The sequence below is a fragment of the Oncorhynchus keta genome, chromosome 10 (genome assembly GCF_023373465.1).
Source record: "Oncorhynchus keta strain PuntledgeMale-10-30-2019 chromosome 10, Oket_V2, whole genome shotgun sequence".
Classification (NCBI taxonomy): Eukaryota; Metazoa; Chordata; class Actinopteri; order Salmoniformes; family Salmonidae; genus Oncorhynchus; species Oncorhynchus keta.
Window position 1 is genome coordinate 76,290,945 of NC_068430.1, and position 26,989 is coordinate 76,317,933.

Consider the following 26,989-nt stretch of genomic DNA (forward strand, 5'->3'; position numbering starts at 1 on the left):
TAATATACACACACACACATTTATTTATATATAATATACACACACACACATTTATTTATATATAATATACACACACACATTTATTTATATATAATATACACACACACACACATTTATTTATATATAATATACATACACACACATTTATTTATATATAATATACACACACACATTTATTTATATATAATATACACACACATTTATTTATATATAATATACATACACACACATTTATTTATATATAATATACACACACACATTTATTTATATATAATATACATACACACACATTTATTTATATATAATATACATACACACACATTTATTTATATATAATATACATACACACACATTTATTTACAGTTCGGCAAAAAAGTATTTAATCAGCCACCAATTGTGCAATTGTCATCTTTTTAAGTGGGAGAACTTGTACAATTGGTGGCTGATAAAATACTTTTTTGCCATACTGTATATATAATATACACACGCACACACACACATTTATTTATATATAATATACACACACACATTTATTTATATATAATATACACACACACATATATTTATATATAATATACACACACACATTTATTTATATATAATATACACACGCACATTTATTTATATATAATATACACACACACACACTTATTTATATATAATATACACACACACATTTATTTATATATAATATACACACACACATTTATTTATATATAATATACACACGCACACACACACATTTATTTATATATAATATACACACGCACACACAAACATTTATATATAATATACACACGCACACACACACACTTATTTATCGATAATATAGACACACACACACACTTATTTATATATAATATACACACGCACATTTATTTATATATAATATACACACGCACACACAAAATTTATATGTCATTTACACACACACACATACACACACACACACAAACCTAATTGAGTCTAATGCATAGAGCTTGATCTCTCTCCTCTCTCTCCTCTCTCTCTCCTCTCTCTCCTCTCTCTCTCTCTCTCTCTCTCACTTTCTCTCTCAGGACGTGTTCCTCATCTGTTTCTCTCTGGTGAGCCCAGCCTCCTACGAGAACGTCAGAGCCAAGGTGATCCTCTCTAGATTCTATCTGTATCTATCACATTCAGGGTTGGCGTTGTAAAATTCAATCATTCATTCATTGAAATTTCCCAATTATTTTCCATAATGTCTTTTCAACATGTTAATTGGTAATTGAATATTCAGCCTGCAGAATTGACTGAACCGAAGTTGAATTAAGTTCCATAATACATAAAGCTGTATGGAGGTGAATTGAGCCCTAACGGAAATGTCAGTGAGGATTCAAAGTGCATGTCCTAGTATTGACCAGTAGATGGCGGTGTGTCCCCACACTGTCAGAGGGACTGTTTGCTCCTTCTGTGTCGAGCCTACTCTCTCCTCCGTCACACACCTCTAGTCCAGTGAAAGCACTTTGGATATATTTAAACATCTTTTCATTATTATTTTCAAGATCTTTTCATTATGTCTACAAAGTCTATTCAGCGTTGCGACAGAACAGTGTGGGTGTGAAATGCGACACACACAAAACAGCCGTCATCACTTGGGAACAAGGACCTTGACATTTTTATTTGAGATATTAATTCTTCCTTTATTCGTTTTCACATATTAAAGCTAGAATCCTTAGTTGCTACATACATTTTTGGACTTATAACTTACTAATATGTAGCTATTGATTCTTGAAGAATATACCTTATAAATGCCTCATAAGCTTTAAATCAAATCAAATGTTTTTATATAGCCCTTCGTACATCAGCTGATATCTCAAAGTGCTGTACAGAAACCCAGCCTAAAACCCCAAACAGCAAGCAATGCAGGTGTAGAAGCACGGTGGCTAGGAAAAACTCCCTAGAAAGGCCAAAACCTAGAAAGAAACCAAGAGAGGAACCAGGCTATGTGGGGTGGCCAGTCCTCTTCTGGCTGTGCCGGGTGGAGATTATAACAGAACATGGCCAAGATGTTAAAATGTTCATAAATGACCAGCATGGTCAAATAATAATAATCACAGGCAGAACAGTTGAAACTGGAGCAGCAGCACGGCCAGGTGGACTGGGGACAGCAAGGAGTCATCATGTCAGGTAGTCCTGAGGCATGGTCCTCCTCCGAGAGAGAGAAAAAAAGAGAGAACTAGAGAGAGCACACTTAAATTCACACAGGACACCGAATAGGACAGGAGAAGTACTCCAGATATAACAAACTGACCCAAACTGACACATAAACTACTGCAGCATAAATACTGGAGGCTGAGATAGGAGGGGTCAGGAGACACTGTGGCCCCATCCGATGACACCCCCGGACAGGGCCAAACAGGAAGGATATAACCCCACCCACTTTGCCAAAGTACAGCCCCCACACCACTAGAGGGATATCTTCAACCACCAACTTACCATCCTGAGACAAGGATGAGTATAGCCCACAAAGATCTCCGCCACGGCACAACCCAAGGGGGGGGCAAACCCAGACAGGAAGATCACATCAGTGAATCAACCCACTCAAGTGACCCCTCCGAGGGATGGTATGAAAGAGCCCTAGTAAGGCAGTGACTCAGCCCCTGTAATAGGGTTAGAGGCAGAAAATCCCTGTGGGAAAGAGGGGAACCGGCCAGGCAGAGACAGCAAGGGCGGTTCGTTGCTCCAGAGCCTTTCCGTTCACCTTCCCACTCCTGGGCCAGACTACACTCAATCATATGACCCACTGAAGAGATGAGTCTTCAGTAAAGACTTAAAGGTTGAGACCGAGTTTGCGTCTCTCACATGGGTAGGCAGACTATTCCATAAAAATGGAGCTCTATAGGAGAAAGCCCTGCCTCCAGCTGTTTGCTTAGAAATTCTAGGGACAATTAGGAGGCCTGCGTCTTGTGACCATAGCGTATGTGTAGGTATGTACGGCAGGACCAAATCAGAGAGATAGGTAGGAGCAAGCCCATGTAATGCTTTGTAGGTTAGCAGTAAAACCTTGAAATCAGCCCTTGCCTTGACAGGAAGCCAGTGTAGGGAGGCTAGCACTGGAGTAATATGATCAAATTGTTTGGTTCTAGTCAGGATTCTAGCAGCCGTATTTAGCACTAACTGAAGTTTATTTAGTGCTTTATCCGGGTAGCCGGAAAGTAGAGCATTGCAGTAGTCTAACCTAGAAGTGACAAAAGCATGGATACATTTTTCTGCATCATTTTTGGACAGAAAGTTTCTGATTTTTGGAATGTTACGTAGATGGAAAAAAGCTGTCCTTGAAACAGTCTTGATATGTTCTTCAAAAGAGAGATCAGGGTCTAGAGTAACGCTGAGGTCCTTCACAGTTTTATTTGAGACGTCTGTACAACCATCAAGATTAATTGTCAGATTCAACAGAAGATCTCTTTGTTTCTTGGGACCTAGAACAAGCATCTCTGTTTTGTCCGAGTTTAAAAGTAGAAAGTTTGCAGCCATCCACTTCCTTATGTCTGAAACACATGCTTCTAGCGAGAGCAATTTTGGGGCTTCACCATGTCTCATTGAAATGTACAGCTGTGTGTCATCCGCATAGCAGTGAAAGTTAACATTATGTTTTCGAATGACATCCCCAAGAGGTAAAATATATAGTGAAAACAACAGTGGTCCTAAAACGGAACCTTGAGGAACACCGAAATTTACAGTTGATTTGTCAGAGGACAAACCATTCACAGAGACAAACTGATATATTTCTGACAGATGAGATCTAAACGAATCCAGAACTTCTCCGTGTAGACCAATTTGGGTTTCCAATCTCTCCAAAAGAATGTGGTGATCGATGGTAGCAGCCCTAAGGTCTAGGAGCACGAGGACAGATGCCGAGCCTCGGTCTGATGCCATTTAAAGGTCATTTAACACCTTCACAAGTGCAGTCTCAGTGCTATGATGGGGTCTAAAACCAGACTGAAGCATTTCGTATACATTGTTTGTCTTCAGGAAGACAGTGAGTTGCTGCGCAACAGCCTTTTCTAAAAATGTTGAGAGGAATGGAAGATTCAATATAGGCCGATAGTTTTTTATATTTTCTGTGTCAAGATTTGGCTTTTTCAAGAGAGGCTTTATTACTGCCATTTTTAGTGAATTTGGTACACATCCGGTGGATAGGGAGCCGTTTATTATGTTCATCATAGGAGGGCCAAGCACAGAAAGCAGTTTAGTTGGAATAGGGTCCAGTATGCAGCTTGAAGGTTTAGAGGCCATGATTATTTTCATCATTGTGTCAAGAGATATAGTACTAAAACACTTGAGTGTCTCTCTTGATCCTAGGTCCTGGCAGAGTTGTGCAGACTCAGGACAACTGAGCTTTGACGGAATACGCAGATTTAGAGTCCGTAATTTGCTTTCTGATAATCATGATCTTTTCCTCAAAGAAGTTCATGAATTTATTACTGCTGAAGTGAAAGCCATCCTCCATCCTCTTTAACTGTCGTACCCCATCAGAACCCAAAATATAAGCTTGTTTAACTCAAATGGAAACTAATACTGTATAGCCTCAAAACATGTTTAAAATGATACATTTGATATCATGGATGGCCAGTCCTTGCATCCTTAGCTCTGTCTATGAATTTGAGAATAGTTACATTTCTCCAGCCCCTTACCCTAGCTTTTTAGCGAAACAGGCGGCGTTTGTTATTGTTTCGATTAAGGATTGTAGCTTTAATGATGCAACATAACAAAACTACCATTTCCTTCTTCAGGTGGAGAGAGGCTGGTGGTGTGACATAAATTCTCAAATAGGACTTCTTTCATACTGCAATAAACCATGAACATATTGATGGCAAGACTCCATAGTGAGGAAGCCCCCCCCCCCCCCTCCGACATGCCCCCGCTCCGTCTCCCAACCAGACAATGAAGGTGTTAAATATCTATTAGATATCAGGTGCATTGGGTCAGGGCCGGAGCAGAGGGCCACACGGGGATGGGTCCCCCGGGAGAGGGCCACACGGGGATGGGTCCCCCAGTAGAGGGTCACACGGGGTTGGGTCCCCCGGGAGAGGGTCACACGGGGATGGGTCCCCCAGTAGAGGGCCACACGGGGATGGGTCCCCCGGGAGAGGGTCACACGGGGATGGGTCCCCCGGGAGAGGGTCACACGGGGATGGATCCCCCGGGAGAGGGTCACACGGGGATGGGTCCCCCAGTAGAGGGCCACACGGGGATGGGTCCCCCGGGAGAGGGCCACACGGGGAAGGGTCTCCCAGTAGAGGGTCACACGGGGTTGGGTCCCCCGGGAGAGGGTCACACGGGGATGGGTCCCCCGGGAGAGGGCCACACGGGGAAGGGTCTCCCAGTAGAGGGTCACACGGGGATGGGTCCCCCGGGAGAGGGCCACACGGGGAAGGGTCTCCCAGTAGAGGGTCACACGGGGTTGGGTCCCCCGGGAGAGGGTCACACGGGTTGGGTCCCCCAGTAGAGGGCCACACGGGGATGGGTCCCCCGGGAGAGGGTCACACGGGGATGGGTCCCCCGGGAGAGGGTCACACGGGGATGGGTCCCCCAGTAGAGGGCCACACGGGGATGGGTCCCCCGGGAGAGGGCCAGGCAGCCCCGCCACACAAGGCCAATGTTTAGAAAATAATTATAATATTAAACAATAAGTTGTTTATTTATTTTAACACAGGAGTTCTGTAGTGTTCAAATACAAAGACATTAACACATAATCATTAACACATAATCATTAACACATAATCATTAAGACAGCAATGTTTGAAATAGTGAGGGAACCTCTCCACCCCCTCCCCAGAGACCCACTCCCAGGCCGCTCCACCCCCTCCCCAGAGACCCACTCCCATGCCGCTCCACCCCTCCCCAGAGACCCACTCCCATGCTGCTCCACCCCCTCCCCAGAGACCCACTCCCTTGCCGCTCCACCCCCTCCCCAGAGATCCACTCCCAGGCTGCTCCACCCCCTTCCCAGAGACCCACTCCCAGGCCGCTCCAACCCCTCCCCAGAGACCCACTCCCATGCCGCTCCATCCCCTCCCCAGAGACCCACTCCCAGGCCGCTCCACCCCCTCCCCAGAGACCCACTCCCAGGCCGCTCCAACCCCTCCCCAGAGACCCACTCCCAGGCCGCTCCACCCCTCCCCAGAGACCCACTCCCAGGCCGCTCCACCCCCTTCCCAGAGACCCACTCCCAGGCCGCTCCAACCCCTTCCCAGAGACCCACTCCCATGCCGCTCCGCCCCCTTCCCAGAGACCCACTCCCAGGCCGCTCCACCCCCTCCCCAGAGACCCACTCCCAGGCCGCTCCAACCCCTCCCCAGAGACCCACTCCCAGGCCGCTCCAACCCCTCCCCAGAGACCCACTCCCAGGCCGCTCCACCCCCTCCCCAGAGACCCACTCCCAGGCCGCTCCAACCCCCCTCCAGTTCCATGTTCCACAGAGACCCAGTATATTTATCTTCCCAGATGACCCACTCCCAGGCCGCTCCCAGAGACCCACTCCCAGGCCGCTCCATCCCCTCCCCAGAGACCCACTCCCAGGCCGCTCCAACCCCTCCCCAGAGACCCACTCCCAGGCCGCTCCAACCCCTCCCCAGAGACCCACTCCCAGGCCGCTCCAACCCCTCCCCAGAGACCCACTCCCAGGCCGCTCCAACCCCTTCCCAGAGACCCACTCCCAGGCCGCTCCACCCCTTCCCAGAGACCCACTCCCAGGCCGCTCCATCCTCTCCACAGAGACGCACTCCCAGTGTGTCCTCCCCTCTAGCTCCTGACCCAGATGTTAATAAATATATGTTTGTTGTAAGATGAACCAGGTCAGGTGAACCACGTTAGGGTCAGAGCAGAGAGCCGTACAAGCAAGGGTCCTATGGAGAAGGGTTGAGCAGTCCCGCCCAGGGTTAGGGAGTAACTGATTTAATGTAATCTGATTACAAAAAAACTGTAACTGTAATCAGTTATGTTACCAGCAAAAGTATTGCAATCAGATTACAGATACTTTTGAAAAACTAGATAATTACTACTTGGATTACTTGAAAATCATAAATCATAAAGGATGTTTGTGACAAAATAATTGATGAAACCTTTCTGTTTTCTCCATAGCATTCAAATCAGCATTAAAAAACATTGAAGTTGAAGTTTGTTCCAGCTGAGTGAGTCTGTCCAGTCAGAGACCACTATGATGACACCAAACGCGTGAAAGTAATCAGATTACGTTTCTGAGTTTTGAGTATTCCAAAAGTTACGCTACTGATGACAGTTTTGGACAGGTAACTAGTAACTGTAATGGATTACATGTAGAAAGTAACCCACCCAACCCATGTCCTGCCCCTCAAAACAAATGCCCCTCACAATGTTTGTCTGATTTAAGGAAAGTATAAATAAATCAGTGGTAATATGAGACAAAAACATCAGAACACATGTATTTCATGTAACAACGGAGGTGAAGCAACACCTGGGTCTATGTTACCAATCAACAATGATGTTTCCTCACAAAGGACATACTGGTTCAGTCTAAGTATAACAGACAGGCTTCCCAAGTAGTGTAAAAGAGGTCTGTTTCTTGACTGTGTCCATGTTGACGGTGATTAAATGTTACCGATTTTCAGCGTGGCCCTCTCTCTGGCCCTCGTGGAGGAGTGATTGAGACCCCAGGGTCAAAATGAGTTGACAGCCCTGATGTAGTGTGTGATGGAGCACTACAGTTGTTCCAGTAAGAGGAACCATCTGACCAGCACGGTAACACATGCAACAACATCACACTTTGTTGTTCATAACCTTGTCACGGCTGGAGTTAAGGTGAGGAGAACCTCCAGGGGGCAGAGTTCCCTAGTCATCCCCAAACATCTGACAGAGTATGGACCATATGTAACCGGTATGGTTTGACCATGGGACACGACTAGAACCTGGGCAGTAAAATGGCTGGTCCCCCTGGCTGCGGTCACAGGTGGAGTCCATGTCAGGGTACATGTAGATAGTCTATACTTGGTCTAGTGCATATGCATAGTTTTAATTGAATGAGACTATGTGTCGCACATATAGAGTAGTAGTGATGTCACAATGACACACACACATTCCATTGAGTAGAATCCACAGCCTTTCAGTCTCTTCTCATCTGAAGAGACTCTTCAGAAACACTCCATTTGGATCTGGCTTTTAAGACATATCTAGTCTTGTTTGTAAGGATTTTTCCCAATAGCCAGCCCACACTAAACAATCCACTCATGTTAATTCTGTTGCCCCTTCACTCTCTTCTCCATCCAATGCCAAAAGTATTTTTGCGTTTTCTGTTTCTCCTTGCTGTTTTACTGTTGTCGCCATGACGACCGGGTCCCTCTACCGCAAATGTTGTTCTATGCAGATACTAGATTATCACAGAGTGTTGCTATGGGTCACAACATGATGGAATGATGCTTCCCCTTTGTGTTGAGTTTCTATCTGTATGCTCAAGTGTGTTTATGTGTGTGTGTACCCGCATACAGTATATTTATCATAGGACACAGTGTACCCACATACAGTATATTTATCATAGGACACAGTGTACCCACATACAGTATATTTATCATAGGACACAGTGTACCCACATACAGTATATTTATCATAGGACACAGTGTACCCACATACAGTATATTTATCATAGGACACAGTGTACCTACATACAGTATATTTATCATAGGACACAGTGTACCCACATACAGTATATTTATCATAGGACACAGTGTACCCACATACAGTATATTTATCATAGGACACAGTGTACCTACATACAGTATATTTATCATAGGACACAGTGTACCCACATACAGTATATTTATCATAGGACACAGTGTACCCACATACAGTATATTTATCATAGGACACAGTGTACCCACATACAGTATATTTATCATAGGACAGTGTACCTACATACAGTATATTTATCATAGGACACAGTGTACATACAGTATATTTATCATAGGACACAGTGTACCCACATACAGTATATTTATCATAGGACACAGTGTACCCACATACAGTATCATAGGACACAGTGTACAGTATCATAGGACACAGTGTACCTACATACAGTATATTTATCATAGGACACAGTGTACCTACATACAGTATATTTATCATAGGACACAGTGTACCCACATACAGTATATTTATCATAGGACACAGTGTACCTACATACAGTATATTTATCATAGGACACAGTGTACCCACATACAGTATATTTATCATAGGACACAGTGTACCCACATACAGTATATTTATCATAGGACACAGTGTACCCACATACAGTATATTTATCATAGGACACAGTGTACCCACATACATACAGTATATTTATCATAGGACACAGTGTACCCACATACAGTATATTTATCATAGGACACAGTGTACCTACATACAGTATATTTATCATAGGACACAGTGTACCCACATACAGTATATTTATCATAGGACACAGTGTACCCACATACAGTATATTTATCATAGGACACAGTGTACCCACATACAGTATATTTATCATAGGACACAGTGTACCCACATACAGTATATTTATCATAGGACACAGTGTACCCACATACAGTATATTTATCATAGGACACAGTGTACCCACATACAGTATATTTATCATAGGACACAGTGTACCTACATACAGTATATTTATCATAGGACACAGTGTACCTACATACAGTATATTTATCATAGGACACAGTGTACCCACATACAGTATATTTATCATAGGACACAGTGTACCCACATACAGTATATTTATCATAGGACACAGTGTACCCACATACAGTATATTTATCATAGGACACAGTGTACCCACATACAGTATATTTATCATAGGACACAGTGTACCCACATACAGTATATTTATCATAGGACAGTGTACCCACATACAGTATATTTATCATAGGACACAGTGTACCCACATACAGTATATTTATCATAGGACACAGTGTACCTACATACAGTATATTTATCATAGGACACAGTGTACCTACATACAGTATATTTATCATAGGACAGTGTACCTACATACAGTATATTTATCATAGGACACAGTGTACCCACATACAGTATATTTATCATAGGACACAGTGTACCCACATACAGTATATTTATCATAGGACACAGTGTACCCACATACAGTATATTTATCATAGGACACAGTGTACCTACATACAGTATATTTATCATAGGACACAGTGTACCTACATACAGTATATTTATCATAGGACACAGTACAGTATATTTACCCACATACAGTATATTTATCATAGGACACAGTGTACCCACATACAGTATATTTATCATAGGACACAGTGTACCCACATACAGTATATTTATCATAGGACACAGTGTACCCACATACAGTATATTTATCATAGGACACAGTGTACCCACATACAGTATATTTATCATAGGACACAGTGTACCCACATACAGTATATTTATCATAGGACACAGTGTACATACAGTATATTTATCATAGGACACAGTGTACCCACATACAGTATATTTATCATAGGACACAGTGTACCCACATACAGTATATTTATCATAGGACACAGTGTACCCACATACAGTATATTTATCATAGGACACAGTGTATTTATCCACATACAGTATATTTATCATAGGACACAGTGTACCCACATACAGTATATTTATCATAGGACACAGTGTACCCACATACAGTATATTTATCATAGGACACAGTGTACCCACATACAGTATATTTATCATAGGACACAGTGTACCCACATACAGTATATTTATCATAGGACACAGTGTACCCACATACAGTATATTTATCATAGGACACAGTGTACCCACATACAGTATATTTATCATAGGACACAGTGTACCCACATACAGTATATTTATCATAGGACACAGTGTACCCACATACAGTATATTTATCATAGGACACAGTGTACCCACATACAGTATATTTATCATAGGACACAGTGTACCCACATACAGTATATTTATCATAGGACACAGTGTACCCACATACAGTATATTTATCATAGGACACAGTGTACAGTGTACTCACATACAGTATATTTATCATAGGACACAGTGTACCCACATACAGTATATTTATCATAGGACACAGTGTACCCACATACAGTATATTTATCATAGGACACAGTGTACCCAGTATATTTACATACAGTATATTTATCATAGGACACAGTGTACCCACATACAGTATATTTATCATAGGACACAGTGTACCCACATACAGTATATTTATCATAGGACACAGTGTACCCACATACAGTATATTTATCATAGGACACAGTGTACCATACAGTATATTTATCATAGGACACAGTGTACCTACATACAGTATATTTATCATAGGACACAGTGTACCCACATACAGTATATTTATCATAGGACACAGTGTACCCACATACAGTATATTTATCATAGGACACAGTGTACCCACATACAGTATATTTATCATAGGACACAGTGTATCCCAGTGTACATACAGTATATTTATCATAGGACACAGTGTACCCACATACAGTATATTTATCATAGGACACAGGACACAGTGTACCTACATACAGTATATTTATCATAGGACACAGTGTACCTACATACAGTATATTTATCATAGGACACAGTGTACCTACATACAGTATATTTATCATAGGACACAGTGTACCTACATACAGTATATTTATCATAGGACAGTGTACCTACATACAGTATATTTATCATAGGACACAGTGTACCCACATACAGTATATTTATCATAGGACACAGTGTACCCACATACAGTATATTTATCATAGGACACAGTGTACCCACATACAGTATATTTATCATAGGACACAGTGTACCCACATACAGTATATTTATCATAGGACACAGTGTACCCACATACAGTATATTTATCATAGGACACAGTGTACCCACATACAGTATATTTATCATAGGACACAGTGTACCTACATACAGTATATTTATCATAGGACACAGTGTACCTACATACAGTATATTTATCATAGGACACAGTGTACCTACATACAGTATATTTATCATAGGACACAGTGTACCTACATACAGTATATTTATCATAGGACACAGTGTACCCACATACAGTATATTTATCATAGGACACAGTGTACCCACATACAGTATATTTATCATAGGACACAGTGTACCCACATACAGTATATTTATCATAGGACACAGTGTACCCACATACAGTATATTTATCATAGGACACAGTGTACCCACATACACATAGCACATAGGACACAGTGTACGACAGGACAATGGTGAACAAAGGGCACACTGATACAATTACTAATCAAATGGAATACCGGCCAGGTGTGTTATGACCGTTCTGGAGGGATACATGATCTCTCTCTCTCTCTCCTCTCTCTCTCTCCAGAGGTGAGGATAACTGGTGACTAAGAGTGGATAATAAAATATTTCTCTCTCCATTTCTCTCTCTCTCTCCTCTCTCTCTCCTCCTCCCCCCCCCCTCCCCCCCCCCTCTCTCTCTCTCCTCCTTCTCCCCCACCCCTCTCTCTCTCTCTCTCTCCTCCTCCCCACCCCCCTCCCCTCTTCTCTCCCCCTCCCCCCTCTCTCTCCTCCTCTCCCTCCCTCTCTCTCTCTCTCTTCTCTCTCTCCTCCCCCACCCCCTCCTCTCTCTCCTCCCTCCCCCCACCCCCCCCTCCCTCTCTCTCCTCCTCCCCCCCTCCCCCACCCCCCCTCCTCCCTCTCTCTCCTCCCCCACCCCCCCCTCTCTCTCCTCCTCCTCCTCCCCCCTCCCCTCCCTCTCTCTCTCTCCTCCTCCCCACCCCCTCTCTCTCTCTCCTCCTCCCCCCCACCCCCCCTCCCTCTCTCTCTCTCCTCCTCCCCCCACCCCCCTCCCTCCCCCTCCCCCACCCCCTCTCTCTCTCTCTCTCTCTCTCTCTCCCCTCCCCCACCCCCTCTCTCTCTCTCTCAACCTCTCTCTCTCTCTCTCTCTCTCTCTCTCTCTCAAGAGGAATCTCCTCCTCCCACCTCCTCACCCCCTCCTCCTCTCTCTATCTCCTCTCTCTCTCTCTCTCTCTCCACCCCCTCCCTCTCTCTCTCTCTCCTCCTCCCCCTCTCTCCTCCCTCTCTCTCCTCTCTCCTCCCCCCCTCCCTCCTCTCCTCCTCCTCCCCCACCCCTCCCTCTCTCTCTCCTCTCTCCTCTCTCTCTCTCTCTCCTCTCCCCCACCCCCACCCCTCTCTCTCTCTCTCTCTCTCTCCTCCTCCCCCACCCCCACCCCCTCTCCTCCCTCCCTCCCTCCCTCTCTCTCTCTCTCTCTTTAGTGGTACCCAGAGGTGCGTCACCACTGCCCGTCAACCCCTATCATCCTAGTGGGTACTAAGCTGGATCTGAGGGATGAGAAGGAGACCATCGAGAAGCTCAAAGAGAAGAAACTGGCCCCCATCACCTACCCACAAGGCCTAGCGCTGGCCAAGGACGTTGGTAGGTCATTGCATATAATAATCCATTACTTTTTATGATGATGGAGTTGTATTTTGTAAAGTACTCTAAAGTGTTAAAACCTCTTGGGGCTAGGGGGCATAATTTTCATTTCAACTTCCTGCTACTCATGCCAAGAATATAAGATATGCATATTATTCATAGATTTAGATAGAAAACACTCTGAAGTTTCTAAAACAGTTTGAATCATGTCTGTGAGTATAACAGAACTTATGTAGCAGGCAAAACCCCGAGGACTAACCGTTCAGAATTATTTTTTTGAGGTCTCTGTCTGTTCAGTGAGTTCTCGTTGGAAAACGATTTGGCTGGTTTTCAGTTCCTACCACTTCCAATGGATGTCACCAGTCTTTGGAATTTGGTTGAGGTTATTCCTTTGTGCAATGAAGAAGTAGGCCAACTAGGAACTTGGTAACACTGTTGAGAGTTGCGCAAGACGTGAAAAGTAGCGCTGGTTTGTTTTCTTCTTGGATTGAACAACAGATAGACCCGTCTACAATTTGATCGATTATTAACGTTTAAAAATACCTAAAGTTGTATTACAAAAGTAGTTTTAAATATTTTGGCAAAGTTTATAGGCAACTTTTGAAATATTTTGTAGTGACATTGCGTTTTTTGGAAGCTGTTTTTTTCTGGATCAAACGCGCTTTATAAATGGACATTTAGATATATATGGACGGAATTAATCGAACAAAAGACCAATTGTGATGTTTATGGGACATATTGGAGTGCCAACAAAAGAAGCTCGTCAACAGTAATGCATGTTTTATATTTTATTTCTGCGTTTTGTGTAGCACCTGCAGGGTTGAAATATGCTACCCCCTTTGTTTACTGTTGTGCTATCATCAGATAATAGCTTCTTATGCATTCGCCGAAAAGCCTTTTAAAAATCTGTCATGTTGGCTGGATTCAACGAGTGTAGCTTTAATCGAGTATCTTACATGTGTGATTTAATGAAAGTTTGATTTGATATAATTTTTTAAAAAATTTGCCGCGCTGCATTTTCCCTGTTTTTTGCCCAAGTGGGACACGACTGTCCCGCCTATCCGTAAGAAGCTGACGTTAATAGGGTTTTATAAAATACAGTACATTTGATTGATTGATATTTTGTCTTCCAAGTGTTCTATGACTAGTATTAAATGAGAGGAGCTGTACCAATCTCTTCAGACAGCATCTCCTCAGATTCATATCTGAGATGAATATTTACATGAATGGAGAATGAAGTGCCTATCTGGGTTGTCTGCATGTACACAGTTCTCTCTCTCTCTCTCTCCATGGGAAACATGTGTTTACATTGCCAAAGCATGTGAAGTAGAAAATAAACTAAAGTAAAACAAACAATAAAAATGAACAGTAAACATTACACTCACAGCAGTTCCAAAATAATAAGGACATTTCAGAAGTCATATTACAGTCTATGTACAGTGTTGTAACCATGTGCAAATAGTTAAAGTACAAAAGGGAAAATAAATAAACATAAATATGGGTTGCATTTACAATGGTGTTTGTTCTTCATTGGTTGCCCTTTTCTTCTAGCAACAGATCCTATTGCTGTGATGGCACACCATCTTCTTTGATTCCCTCCCTCCCTCCCTCCCCAGACTCTGTGAAGTACTTGGAGTGTTCTGCTCTGACCCAGCGTGGCCTGAAGACAGTGTTTGACGAGGCTATCAGGGCAGTACTCTGCCCACAGCCAACCAAGGTCGGGAAGAAGAAATGTCTACTGCTCTAACAGGTGAGGGAGGGAGGGAGGGAGGGGGGGGGAGGGAGGGAGGGAGGGAGGGAGAGAGAGAGAGAGAGAGAGAGAGAGAGAGAGAGAGAGAGAGAGAGAGAGAGAGAGAGAGAGAGAGAGAGAGAGAGAGAGAGAGAGAGAGAGAGAGAGAGAGAGAGAGAGAGAGAGAGAGAGAGAGAGAGAGAGAGAGGGATGGAGGGGGAAGAAGAAATGTCTACTGCTCTAACAGGTGAGAGGGAGGGAGGGAGGGAGGAGGGAGGGAGGAGGGAGGGATGGAGGGAGGGAGGGAGGGAGGGAGGGGGAGGGAGGGAGGGGGAAGAAGAAATGTCTACTACTCTAACAGGTGAGAGGGAGGCAGGGAGAGGGGAGGGAGGGGGAAGAAGAAATGTCTACTACTCTAACAGGTGAGAGGGAGGCAGGGAGAGGGGGAGGGAGGGGGAGGGGGAAGAAGAAATGTCTACTACTCTAACAGGTGAGAGGGAGGCAGGGAGAGGGAGAGGGGAGGGAGGGGGAGGGGGAAGAAGAAATGTCACTACTCTAACAGTGAGAGGGAGGCAGGAGAGGGAGGGGGGGATGGGGAGGGGGAAGAAGACTATGTGTCTAACAGGTGAGAGGGAGGGGGAAGGAGTGAGGAAGGAAGAGGGAAGGAGGGAGGGAGGAAGGGAGAGAGGCACGGGCTCTTCCCACAGCCCACCAAGTTAGAAGAAGTGATGCCTAGTCTCTAACTGATGAGAGAAATGAGAGGGAGAAAGGGCGAGAAGGGAGAGATCCATTTGGAATCTCTGTAAAAAAAGAAGCCGATAGTGGGTGAAAGAAAGAGGGTGAGAAAACTAGAGATGACATTTACCTGAAGTCTGTCTACATTATTCTCTCCATCTGTTGTTGTTTCTCTAGATGCAGCTCAGAGTGAAAACTAGAGATGACATTTACCTGAAGTCTGTCTACATTATTCTCTCCATCTGTTGTTGTTTCTCTAGATGCAGCTCAGAGTGAAAACGGACAGTGAACAAACCAGAGAGCCAGATGTTAACTCAAAAAGGCCTTTTAGCTTTTCTGTGCTAGAAGAAAAAACATTGACTTATGAAAGCCTACGTGGTTAAATAAATATAAAATATTATAATTAAGTAATGTTAAATCTATTACAATGGTTTCTGATGTGTGCTTGTTTGGTACTGGTATATAGTGTATGATATCTGTGTTTCTGTCAAATGAATAAATTGTATAATATTTGCAGAATATTCATAATCTGAACAAGACAATACTGTAATATTTTCCCCTCTACTGTGAAGGTGATATTTGACCTTGATGTATGTGTGTCCCAAATGGCACCCTAATCCCTAAGTGCACCATTAGACACTTGTATTTTCATGAATGTTTAATATGACTATTTATGTAGCGATCATCTTATGTTGTCGATATTTGATCCCGCTACCGGGTTCCGTGCGCAGAAAGGTTAATGACGGTGAAATGATTGATTGTGTCTTTGGCTAATTCATGTATTGCAGTGAGGTCAACCTTAGCCAGCTGTATGGGTTATGAGACAGAGAGACAGAGAGAGAGAGAGAGAGGAGAGAGAGAGAGAGGAGAGAGAGAGAGAGAGAGAGACAGAGAGAGAGAGAGAGAGCATAAGGAGGAGAGAGAGAAGAAGCATAGAGGAGAGAGAGAGAGAGAGAGAGAGAGAGCTTAGAGAGAGACAGAGAGGAGGGAGAGAGAGAGAGAGCATAAGAGGGAGAGAGAGAGAGAGAAGCTTAAGCAGGGGGGGGAGAGAGAGAGAGAAGCATAAGCAGGGGGAGGGAGAGGACATAAGCAGGGGAGAGGAGGGAGAGAGAGAGAGAGAAGCATAAGCAGGGGAGGGAGAGACAGCATAAGAGAGAGAGAGGGGAGAAGCATAAGGAGGGAGAGAGAGAGAAGCATAAGCAGGGGGAGGGAGAGAGAGAGAAGCATAAGGAGGGAGAGAGAGAGAGAGAGAAGCATAAGGAGGAGAGAGAGAGAAGCATAAGCAGGGGGAGGGAGAGAGAGAGAAGCATAAGCAGGGGGGGAGAGAGAGAGAAGCATAACAGGGGAGGGGAGAGAGAGAGAATTTAAGCAGGGGGAGGGAGAGAGAGAGAGAAGCATCAGGGGGAAGGAGAGAGAGTAGCAGGGGGAGAGAGAGAGAGAGAAGCATAAGCAGAGGAAGCATAAGCAGGGGGAGGAGATAGAGAGAGAAGCATAAGCAGGAGAGAGAGAGAAGCAGGGGGAGAGAGAGAGAGAAGCATAAGCAGGGAGAGAGAGAGAGAGAAGCATAAGCAGGGGGAGAAGAAGCTTAAGCAGGAGGAGAGAAGCAGGGGGAAGGAGAGAGAGAGAGATTTATAAGCAGGGGGAGGGGAGAGAGAGAGAAGCATAAGCAGGGGGAAGGAGAGAGAGGGGATTTATCAGGGGGAGAGAGAGAAGCATAAGCAGGGGGAGGGAGAGAGAGAGAAGCATAAGCAGGGGGGGAGGGAGAGAGAGAGAGAAGCATAAGCAGGGGAAGGAGAGAGAGAGAGAAGCAGGGGAGGAGAGAGAGAGAAGCATAAGCAGGGGGGAGAGAGAGAGAGAAGCATAAGCAGGGGGAGGAGAGAGAGAGAAGCATAAGCAGGGGAGGGAGAGAGAGAAGCATAAGCAGGGGGAGGAGGAGAGAGAGAAGCATAACAGGAGAGAGAGAGAGAAGCATAAGCAGGGGGAAGGAGAGAGAGAGAAGCATAAGCAGGGGGAAGGAGAGAGAGAGAGAAGCATAAGCAGGGGGGGAGAGAGAGAGATTCCAAGCAGGGGGAGGAGAGAGAGAGAGAAGCATAAGCAGGGGAGGGAGAGAGAGAGAGAAGCATAAGCAGGGGGGAGGAGAGAGAGAGAGAAGCATAAGCAGGGGGGAGGAGAGAGAGAGCATAAGCAGGGGGAAGGAGACAGAAGCATAAGCAGGGAGAGGAGAGAGAAGCATAAGCAGGGGGGGAGGGAGAGAGAGAGAGAAGCATAAGCAGGGGGGAGGGAGAGAGAGAGAAGCATAAGCAGGGGGAGGGAGAGAAGCATAAGCAGGGGGGAGGGAGAGAGAGAAGCATAAGGAGGGGGAGGGAGAGAGAGAGAAGCATAAGCAGGGGGAGGGAGAGAGAGAGAAGCATAAGCAGGGGGGAGAGAGAGGAGGGAGTGAGAAGCATAAGCAGGGGAGGGAGAGAGAGAGAAGCATAAGGAGGGGGAGGGAGAGAGAGAGAAGCATAAGCAGGGGAGGGAGAGAGAGAGAAGCATAAGCAGGGGAGGGAGAGAGAGAGAAGCATAAGGGGGAGGGAGAGAGAGAGAAGCATAAGGGGGAGGGAGAGAGAGAAGCATAAGCAGGGGGGGGAGGAAGATAAGGAGGGGGGAGAGAGAGAGAGAAGCATAAGCAGGGGGGAGAGAGAGAGAAGCATAAGCAGGGGGAGAGAGAGAGAAGCATAAGCAGGGGGAGGGAGAGAGAGAGAAGCATAAGGAGGGGGAGGGAGGGAGAGAGAGAAGCAGGGGGAGGAGGAGAGAGAAGCAGGGGAGGGAGAGAGAGAGAAGCATAAGCAGGGGGAGGGAGAGAGAGAGAGAGCCTAAGCAGGGGGGGGAGGGAGAGAGAGAGAGAAGCATAAGGAGGGGGAGAGGAGAGAGAGAAGCAGGGGGAGGGGAGAGAGAGAGAAGCATAAGCAGGGGGAGGGAGAGAGAGAGAAGCATAAGGAGGGGGGAGGGAGAGAGAGAGAGAAGCATAAGCAGTGGGAGGGAGAGAGAGAGAGAAGCATAAGCAGGGGAGGGAGAGAGAGAGAAGCAGGGGGAGGAGAGAGAGAGAGAAGCATAAGCAGGGGAGGGAGAGAGAGAGAAGCATAAGCAGGGGAGGGAGAGAGAGAGAGAAGCATAAAGGGGGAGGGAGGAGGAGAAGCATAAGCAGGGGGAGGGAGAGAGAGAGAGAAGCATAAGCAGGGGGGAGGAGAGAGAGAGAAGCATAAGCAGGGGAGGGAGAGAGAGAGAGAAGCATAAGCAGGGGGAGGGAGAGAGAGAGAAGCATAAGCAGGGGGAGGGAGAGAGAGAGAGAAGCATAAGCAGGGGGAGGGAGGGAGAGCAGGGGGGAGAGAGAGAGAGAAGCATAAGCAGGGGAGGGAGAGAGAGAGAAGCATAAGCAGGGGGAGGGAGAGAGAGAGAGAAGCAGGGGGAGAGAGAGAGAGAAGCATAAGCAGGGGGAGGGAGAGAGAGAGAAGCATTAGCAGGGGGAGGGAGAGAGAGAGAAGCCCTAAGGAGGGGGAGGGAGGGAGAGAGAGAAGCAGGGGGAGGGAGAGAGAGAGAAGCAGGGGAGGGAGGAGAGAGAGAAGCATCTCAGGGGGAGAGGGAGAGAGCATAAGCAGGGGAGGAGAGAGAGAGAAGCATAAGCAGGGGGAGGGAGAGAGAGAGAGAAGCATAAGGGGAGGGAGAGAGAGAGAGAGAGAAGCATAAGCAGGGGGAGGGAGAGAGAGAGAAGCATAAGCAGGGGGAGGGAGAGAGAGAGAAGCATAAGCAGGGGGAGGGGGAGAGAGAGAAGCATAAGAAGTGCAGGGGAGGGAGAGAGGAGAAGCATAAGGAGGGGGAGGGAGAGAGAGAGAGAAGCATAAGGGGGAGGGAGAGAGAGAGAAGCATAAGCAGGGGGGGAGGGAGATAAGAGAGAAGCATAAAGGGGGGAGGGAGAGAGAGAGAAGCATAAGGAGGGGAGAGAGAGAGAGAAGCATAAGCAGGGGAGGGAGAGAGAGAGAAGCATAAGGAGGGGGAGGGAGAGAGAGAGAAGCATAAGCAGGGGGAGGGAGAGAGAGAGAAGCATAAGCAGGGGGAGGGAGAGAGAGAGAAGCATAAGCAGGGGGAGGAGAGAGAGAGAAGCATAAGCAGGGGGAGGGAGAGAGAGAAGCTCTAAAGGGGGAGGGAGGGGAGAGAGAAGCAGGGGGAGGGAGAAAGAGAGAAGAGGAGGGGGGAGGGAGGGAGAGAGAGAAGCAGGGGGAGGGAGAGAGAGAGAAGCAGGGGGTGGGAGGAGAGAGAGAGAGAAGCATAAGGAGGGGGAGGGAGAGAGAGAGAGAAGCATAAGCAGGGGGAGGGAGAGAGAGAGAAGCATAAAGGGGGGGGAGAGAGAGAGAAGCATAATGAGGGGGGGGGAGGGAGGAGAGAGAGAAGCATAAGCAGGGGGAGGGAGGGAGAGAAGCATAAGAGAGAGAGAGAGAAGCAGGGGGGAGGGGGGAGAGGCAGGGGGGAGGAGAGGGGGGAGGGAGGGAGAAGAGAAGCAGGGGAGGGAGAGAGAGAGAAGCAGGGGAGGGAGGGAGAGAGAGAAGCATAAGCAGGGGGGGAGGAGAGAGGCATAAGCAGGGGGTGGGAGAGAGAGAGAGAAGCATAAGCAGGGGGAGGGAGAGAGAGAGAGAAGCAGGGGGAGAGAGAGAGAAGCATAAGCAGGGGAGGGAGAGAGAGAGAAGCATTAGCAGGGGAGGGAGGAGAGAGAAGCATAAGGAGGGGAGGGAGGGAGAGAGAGAAGCAGGGGAGGGAGGGAGAGAGAGAAGCAGGGGGAGGGAGGGAGAGAGAGAAGCATAAGCAGGGGGAGGGAGAGAGAGAGGCATAAGCAGGGGAGGGATTTATAGAGAGAGAAGCATAAACAGGGGGAGGGAGAGAGAGAGAAGCATAAGCAGGGGGGGAGAGAGAGAGAAGCATAAGCAGGGGGAGGGAGAGAGAGAGAAGCATAACAGGGGGAGGGAGAGAGAGAGAAGCATTTGGCAGGGGGAGGAGAGAGAGAAGCATAAGCAGGGGGAGGGAGAGAGAGAGAAGCATAAGGAGGGGGAGGGAGAGAGAGAGAAGCATAAGGGGAGGAGAGAGAGAGAAGGAGAGAGAAGAGAAGCATAGGGGAGGGAGAGAGAGAGAAGCATAAGGAGGGAGGGGAGAGAGAGAGAAGCATAAGGAGGGGGAGGGAGAGAGAGAGAAGCATAAGCAGGGGGAGGGGAGAGAGAGAAGCATAAGGAGGGGGAGGGAGAGAGAGAGAAGATAAGCAGGGGAGGGAGAAGCATAAGCAGGGGGAGGGAGAGAGAGAGAAGCATAACAGGGGGAGGGAGAGAGAGAGAAGCATAAGCAGGGGGGAGGGAGAGAGAGAAGAAGCATAAGGAGGGGAGGGAGGAGAGAGAGAAGCAGGGGGAGGGAGAAAGAGAGAAGCAGGGGGGAGGGAGGGAGAGAGAGAAGCATAAGCAGGGGAGGGAGAGAGAGAGAGAGGCATAAGCAGGGGGGGGAGAGAGAGAGAGAGAAGCATAAGGAGGGGGAGGGGAGAGAGAGAGAAGCATAAGCAGGGGGAGGGAGAGAGAGAAGCATAAGCAGGGGGAGGGAGAGAGAGAGAAGCATAAGGAGGGGGAGGGAGAGAGAGAGAGAAGCATAAGCAGGGGGAGGGAGAGAGAGAGAAGCATAAGCAGGGGGAGGGAGAGAGAGAGAAGCATAAGCAGGGGAGGGGAGAGAGAGAAGCATAAGGAGGGGGAGGGAGGGAGAGAGAGAAGCAGGGGGGGGGAGAGAGAGAAGCAGGGGGAGGGAGGGAGAGAGAGAAGCATAAGCAGGGGGAGGGAGAGGCATAAGCAGGGGGTGGGAGAGAGAAATAAGGAGGGGGAGGGAGAGAGAGAAGCATAAGCAGGGGAGGGAGAGAGAGAGAAGCATACAGCAGGGGAGGGAGAGAGAGAGAAGCATAAGCAGGGGGAGGGAGAGAGAGAGAAGCATAAGCAGGGGGAGGGAGAGAGAGAGAAGCATAAGGAGGGGGAGGGAGAGAGAGAGAAGCATAAGGAGGGGGAGGGAGAGAGAGAGAGAAGCATAAGGAGGGGGGGAGGGAGAGAGAGAGAAGCATAATCAGGGGGAGGGAGAGAGAGAGAAGCATAAGCAGGGGGAGGGGGAGAGAGAGAGAAGCATAAGCAGGGGGAGGGAGAGAGAGAAGCATAAGCAGGGGGAGGGAGAGAGAGAGAGAAGCATAAGGAGGGGGAGGGAGAGAGAGAGAAGCATAAGCAGGGGGAGGAGAGAGAGAGAAGCATAAGCAGGGGGAGGGAGAGAGAGAGAAGCATAAGGAGGGGGAGGGAGAGAGAGAGAAGCATAAGGAGGGAGGGGAGAGAGAGAGAAGCATAAGCAGGGGGAGGGAGAGAGAGAGAAGCATAAGGAGGGGGAGGGAGAGAGAGAGAAGCATAAGCAGGGGGAGGAGAGAGAGAGAAGCAGGGGAGGGAGAGAGAGAGAGAGAAGCATAAGCAGGGGGAGGGGAGAGAGAGAGAAGCATAAGCAGGGGGAGGGAGAGAGAGAGAAGCATAAGCAGGGGGAGGGAGAGAGAGAGAAGCATAAGGGAGGGGAGGGAGGGAGAGAGAGAAGCAGGGGGGAGGGAGAGAGAGAGAAGCAGGGGGAGGGAGGGAGAGAGAGAAGCATAAGCAGGGGGAGGAGAGAGAGAGAGAGGCATAAGCAGGGGGAGGGAGACTAGAGAGAGAAGCATAAGGAGGGGGAGGGAGAGAGAGAGAGAAGCATAAGCAGGGGGAGGGAGAGAGAGAGAAGCATAAGCAGGGGGAGGAGAGAGAGAAGCATAAGGAGGGGGAGGGAGAGAGAGAGAGAAGCATAAGCAGTGGGAGGGAGAGGGAGAGAAGCATAAGCAGGGGGAGGGAGAGAGAGAGAAGCATAAGGAGGGGGAGGGAGAGAGAGAGAGAAGCATAAGCAGGGGGAGGGAGAGAGAGAGAAGCATAAGCAGGGGGAGGGAGAGAGAGAGAGAAGCATAAGCAGGGGGAGGGAGAGAGAGAGAAGCATAAGCAGGGGGAGGGAGAGAGAGAGAGAAGCATAAGCAGGGGGGGAGAGAGAGAGAGAAGCAGGGGGAGAGAGAGAGAGAGAGAAGCATAAGCAGGGGGAGGGAGAGAGAGAGAAGCATTAGCAGGGGAGGGAGAGAGAGAGAAGCATAAGGAGGGGGGGGAAGAGAGAGAAGCAGGGGAGGGAGAGAGAGAGAAGCAGGGGGAGGGAGGGAGGGAGAGAGAGAAGCATAAGCAGGGGGAGGGAGAGAGAGAGAGAGAGGCATAAGCAGGGGGAGGGAGAGAGAGAGAGAAGCATAAGGAGGGGGAGGGAGAGAGAGAGAGAAGCATAAGCAGGGGGAGGGAGAGAGAGAGAGAAGCATAAGCAGGGGGAGAGAGAGAGAGAGAGAAGCATAAGCAGGGGGAGGGAGAGAGAGAGAGAAGCATAAGCAGGGGGAGGGAGAGAGAGAGAAGCATAAGCAGGGGGAGGGAGAGAGAGAGAAGCATAAGGAGGGGGAGGGAGAGAGAGAGAAGCATAAGGAGGGGGAGGGAGAGAGAGAGAGAAGCATAAGCAGGGGGAGGGAGGGAGAGAGAGAAGCATAAGCAGGGAGAGAGAGAGAGAGAGAGAAGCATAAGGAGGGGGAAGGAGAGAGAGAGAGAAGCAGGGGGAAGGAGAGAGAGAGAGAAGCATAAGCAGGGGGAGAGAGAGAGAGAGAGAAGCTTAGGGGAGAGAGAGAGAGAGAAGCATAAGCAGGGGGAAGGAGAGAGAGAGAGAAGCAGGGGGAGAGAGAGAGAGAGAAGCATAAGCAGGGGGAGGGAGAGAGAGAGAGAAGCATAAGCAGGGGAGGGAGAGAGAGAGAGAGAAGCATAAGGAGGGGGAGGGAGAGAGAGAGAGAAGCAGGGGAGAGAGAGAGAGAGAGAAGCATAAGCAGGGGAGGGGAGAGAGAGAGAGAGAAGCATAAGCAGGGGGAGGGAGAGAGAGAGAAGCATAAGCAGGAGAGAGAGAGAGAGAAGCATAAGCAGGGGGAAGGAGAGAGAGAGAGAAGCAGGGGGAGAGAGAGAGAGAGAGAAGCATAAGCAGGGGGGGAGAGAGAGAGAGAAGCATAAGGGGAAGAGGGAGAGAGAAGCATAAGCAGGGGGAAGGAGAGAGAGAGAAGCAGGGGAGAGAGGAGAGAGAGAGAGAAGCATAAGCAGGGGGAGAGAGAGAGAGAGAGAAGCATAAGCAGGGGGAAGGAGAGAGAGAGAGAAGCAGGGGGAGAGAGAGAGAGAGAGAGAGAGAAGCATAAGCAGGGGGAGAGAGAGAGAGAGAGAAGCATAAGGAGGGGGGAGAGAGAGAGAAGCATAAGCAGGGGAGGGGAGAGAGAGAAGCATAAGCAGGGGGAAGGAGAGAGAGAGAGAAGCAGGGGGGAGAGAGAGGGAGAGAGAAGCATAAGCAGGGGGAGAGAGAGAGAGAGAGAAGCATAAGCAGGGGGAGGAGAGAGAGAGAGAAGCATAAGCAGGGGGAGGGAGAGAGAGAGAAGCATAAGCAGGGGGAAGGAGAGAGAGAGAGAATAAGGGGGAGAGAGAGAGAGAGAGAAGCATAAAGCAGGGGAGAGAGAGAGAGAGAAGCATAAGCAGGGGAGGGAGAGAGAGAGAAGCATAAGCAGGGGGAGGAGAGAGAGAGAAGCATAAGCAGGGGGAGGGAGAGAGAGAGAGAAGCATAAGCAGGGGGGAGAGAGAGAGAGAGAAGCATAAGGGGGGAGGAGAGAGAGAGAGAGAAGCATAAGGAGGGGAGAGAGAGAGCATAAGCAGGGGAGGGAGAGAGAGCATAAGCATAAGCAGGGGGAGAGAGAAAGAGAGAGAAGCATAAGCAGGGGGAGGGAGAGAGAGAGAGAAGCATAAGCAGGGGGAGGGAGAGAGAGAGAGAAGCATAAGCAGGGGGAGGAGAGAGAGAGAGAAGAGAAGCAGGGGGAGAGAGAGAGAGAGAAGCATAAGCAGGGGGGAGGGAGAGAGAGAGAGAAGCATAAGCAGGGGGGAGGGAGAGAAGCATAAGCAGGGGAGGGAGAGAGAGAGAGAAGCATAAGCAGGGGGAGGGAGAGAGAGAGAAGCATAAGCAGGGGGGGAGGAGAGAGAAGCATAAGCAGGGGAGAGAGAGAGAGAGATAAGCATAAGCAGGGGGAGGGAGAGAGAGAGAGAAGCATAAGCAGGGGGAGGGAGAGAGAGAGAGAAGCATAAGCAGGGGGGGGGGGGAGAGAGAGAGAGAAGCATAAGCAGGGGGGGGGAAGAGAGAGAGAGAAGCATAAGCAGGGGAGGGAGAGAGAGAGAGAGAAGCATAAGCAGGGGGAGGGAGAGAGAGCATAAGCAGGGGAGGGAGAGAGAGAGAAGCATAAGCAGGGGGAGGAGAGAGAGAGAGAAGCATAAGCAGGGGGAGGGAGAGAGAGAGAGAGAAGCATAAGCAGGGGGAGGGAGAGAGAGAGAGAAGCATAAGCAGGGGGGGAGAGAGAGAGAGAGAAGCATAAGCAGGGGGAAGGAGAGAGAGAGAAGCATAAGGAGGGGGAGGGAGAGAGAGAGAGAAGCATAAGCAGGGGGAAGAGAGAGAGAAGGGAGGGGGAGGGAGAGAGAGAGAGAAGCACAAGCAGGGGGGAGGGAGAGAGAGAGAGAAGCATAAGCAGGGGGAGGGAGAGAGAGAGAGAAGCATAAGCAGGGGGGGGGAGAGAGAGAGAAGCATAAGCAGGGGGAGGGAGAGAGAGAGAGAAGCATAAGCAGGGGGAGGGGAGAGAGAGAGAGAAGCATAAGCAGGGGAGGGAGAGAGAGAGAGAGAGAAGCATAAGCAGGGGGAGGGAGAGAGAGAGAGAAGCATAAGCAGGGGGGGAGGAGAGAGAGAGAAGCATAAGCAGGGGGAGGGAGAGAGAGAGAAGCATAAGCAGGGGAGGGAGAGAGAGAGAGAAGCATAAGCATGGGGAGGGAGGAGAGAGAGAAGCATAAGCAGGGGGAGAGGAGAGAGAGAGAGAAGCATAAGCAGGGGGAAGGAGAGAGAGAGAGAAGCAGGGGGAAGGAGAGAGAGAGAGAAGCATAAGCAGGGGGAGGGAGAGAGAGAGAAGCATAAGCAGGGGGGAGGAGAGAGAGAGAAGCATAAGCAGGGGGGGAGAGAGAGAGAGAGAAGCATAAGCAGGGGGAGGGAGAGAGAGAGAGAAGCAGGGGGAGGGAGGGAGAGAGAGAGAAGCATAAGCAGGGGGAGGAGAGAGAGAGAAGCAGGGGAGAGAGAGAGAAGCATAAGCAGGGGGAGGAGAGAGAGAGAAGCATAAGCAGGGGGGGGAGAGAGAGAGAGAAGCATAAGAGAGAGAGAAGCATAAGCAGGGGGGAGGAGAGAGAGAGAGAAGCATAAGCAGGGGGAAGGGAGAGAGAGAAGCAGGGGGAAGAGAGAGAGAGAGAAGCATAAGCAGGGGGAGGGAGAGAGAGAGAGAAGCATAAGCAGGGGGAAGGAGAGAGAGAGAGAAGCAGGGGGGGAGAGAGAGAGAGAAGCATAAGCAGGGGGAAGGAGAGAGAGAGAGAAGCATAAGCAGGGGGAAGGAGAGAGAGAGAGAAGCATAAGCAGGGGGAGAGAGAGAGAGAAGCATAAGCAGGGGGAAGGAGAGAGAGAGAGAAGCAGGGGGAGGAGAGAGAGAGAGAAGCAGGGGAGAGAGAGAGAGAGAGAGAAGCATAAGCAGGAGAGGAGAGAGAAGCATAAGCAGGGGGAAGGAGAGAGAGAGAAGCATAAGCAGGGGGAGAGAGAGAGAGAGAGAAGCAGGGGGAGAGAGAGAGCGAGAGAAGCAGAGGGAGAGAGAGAGAGAGAGAAGAGGGGAGAGAGAGAGAGAGAAGCAGGGGGGAGAGAGAGAGAGAGAAGCAGAGGGAGAGAGAGAGAGAGAAGCAGGGGGGAGAGAGAGAGAGAAGCAGGGGGGAGAGAGAGAGAGAAGCAGGGGGAGGGAGAGAGAGAGAGAAGCATAAGCAGGGGGAGGGAGAGAGAGAGAGAGAGAAGCAGGGGGAGGGAGAGAGAGA

The 26,989-nt window shown here is 48.5% G+C and overlaps 2 protein-coding genes across 54 annotated transcripts in view; one reads left to right on the forward strand and one right to left on the reverse strand.

Moving 5' to 3' along the window:
* Window positions 1–16,607, forward strand: part of LOC118380868 (ras-related C3 botulinum toxin substrate 2-like) — a 29,167-nt gene extending 12,560 nt beyond the window's left edge. Inside the window, exons 4-7 of one of the 4 annotated variants that reach the window (XM_052528008.1) lie at window positions 1,059–1,121; window positions 13,333–13,492; window positions 15,109–15,242; window positions 16,134–16,607. In XM_052528008.1, the coding sequence (XP_052383968.1) occupies window positions 1,059–1,121; window positions 13,333–13,492; window positions 15,109–15,239 (354 nt within the window). In that variant the 3' untranslated portion in view covers window positions 15,240–15,242; window positions 16,134–16,607. Of the gene's footprint in view, window positions 1–1,058; window positions 1,122–13,332; window positions 13,493–15,108; window positions 15,243–16,131 lie in introns of all 4 variants that reach the window. The other 3 variants (XM_052528009.1, XM_052528007.1, XM_052528006.1) reach the window with 3 other exon arrangements.
* LOC127932384 (uncharacterized) lies at window positions 6,508–12,258 on the reverse strand. 50 transcript variants are annotated; one of them, XR_008145067.1, is made up of 6 exons: window positions 11,721–12,258; window positions 11,579–11,686; window positions 10,032–10,211; window positions 9,640–9,997; window positions 8,834–8,903; window positions 6,508–8,761 (listed from the first exon to the last, which is right to left on the reverse strand). XR_008145067.1 is itself a non-coding variant. In XM_052528004.1 (6 exons), exons 1-6 carry the CDS (start codon window positions 12,244–12,246, stop codon window positions 8,458–8,460), a joined length of 936 nt encoding a protein of 311 aa, XP_052383964.1. In that variant the 5' UTR covers window positions 12,247–12,258; the 3' UTR covers window positions 6,508–8,457. The 50 variants fall into 50 exon arrangements, 30 of the variants coding, with proteins under 30 accessions (XP_052383964.1, XP_052383954.1, XP_052383937.1 ...); XM_052528004.1 differs by lacking the exons at window positions 8,834–8,903; window positions 11,579–11,686 and adding an exon at window positions 9,060–9,167 and having other exon boundaries at window positions 9,604–9,675; window positions 9,926–10,031; window positions 10,140–10,211; window positions 11,973–12,258; XM_052527994.1 differs by lacking the exons at window positions 8,834–8,903; window positions 10,032–10,211 and adding an exon at window positions 9,060–9,167 and having other exon boundaries at window positions 9,604–9,675; window positions 9,926–10,031; window positions 11,937–12,258.
* Window positions 16,608–26,989: the final 10,382 nt, after the last annotated feature.

Excerpts from the sequence above, each read along its gene's own strand:
- LOC127932384 (XM_052527976.1), bottom strand. The coding sequence starts at position 12,246 with ATGATAAATATACTGTATGTGGGTACACTGTGTCCTATGATAAATATA. Across the intron at positions 11,687-11,720 it reads GATAAATATACTGTATGTAG|GTACACTGTGTCCTATGATA; the intron begins GTACACTGTCCT and ends TACTGTATGTAG. Across the intron at positions 9,168-9,639 it reads GATAAATATACTGTATGTAG|GTACACTGTGTCCTATGATA; the intron begins GTACACTGTGTC and ends TACTGTATGTAG.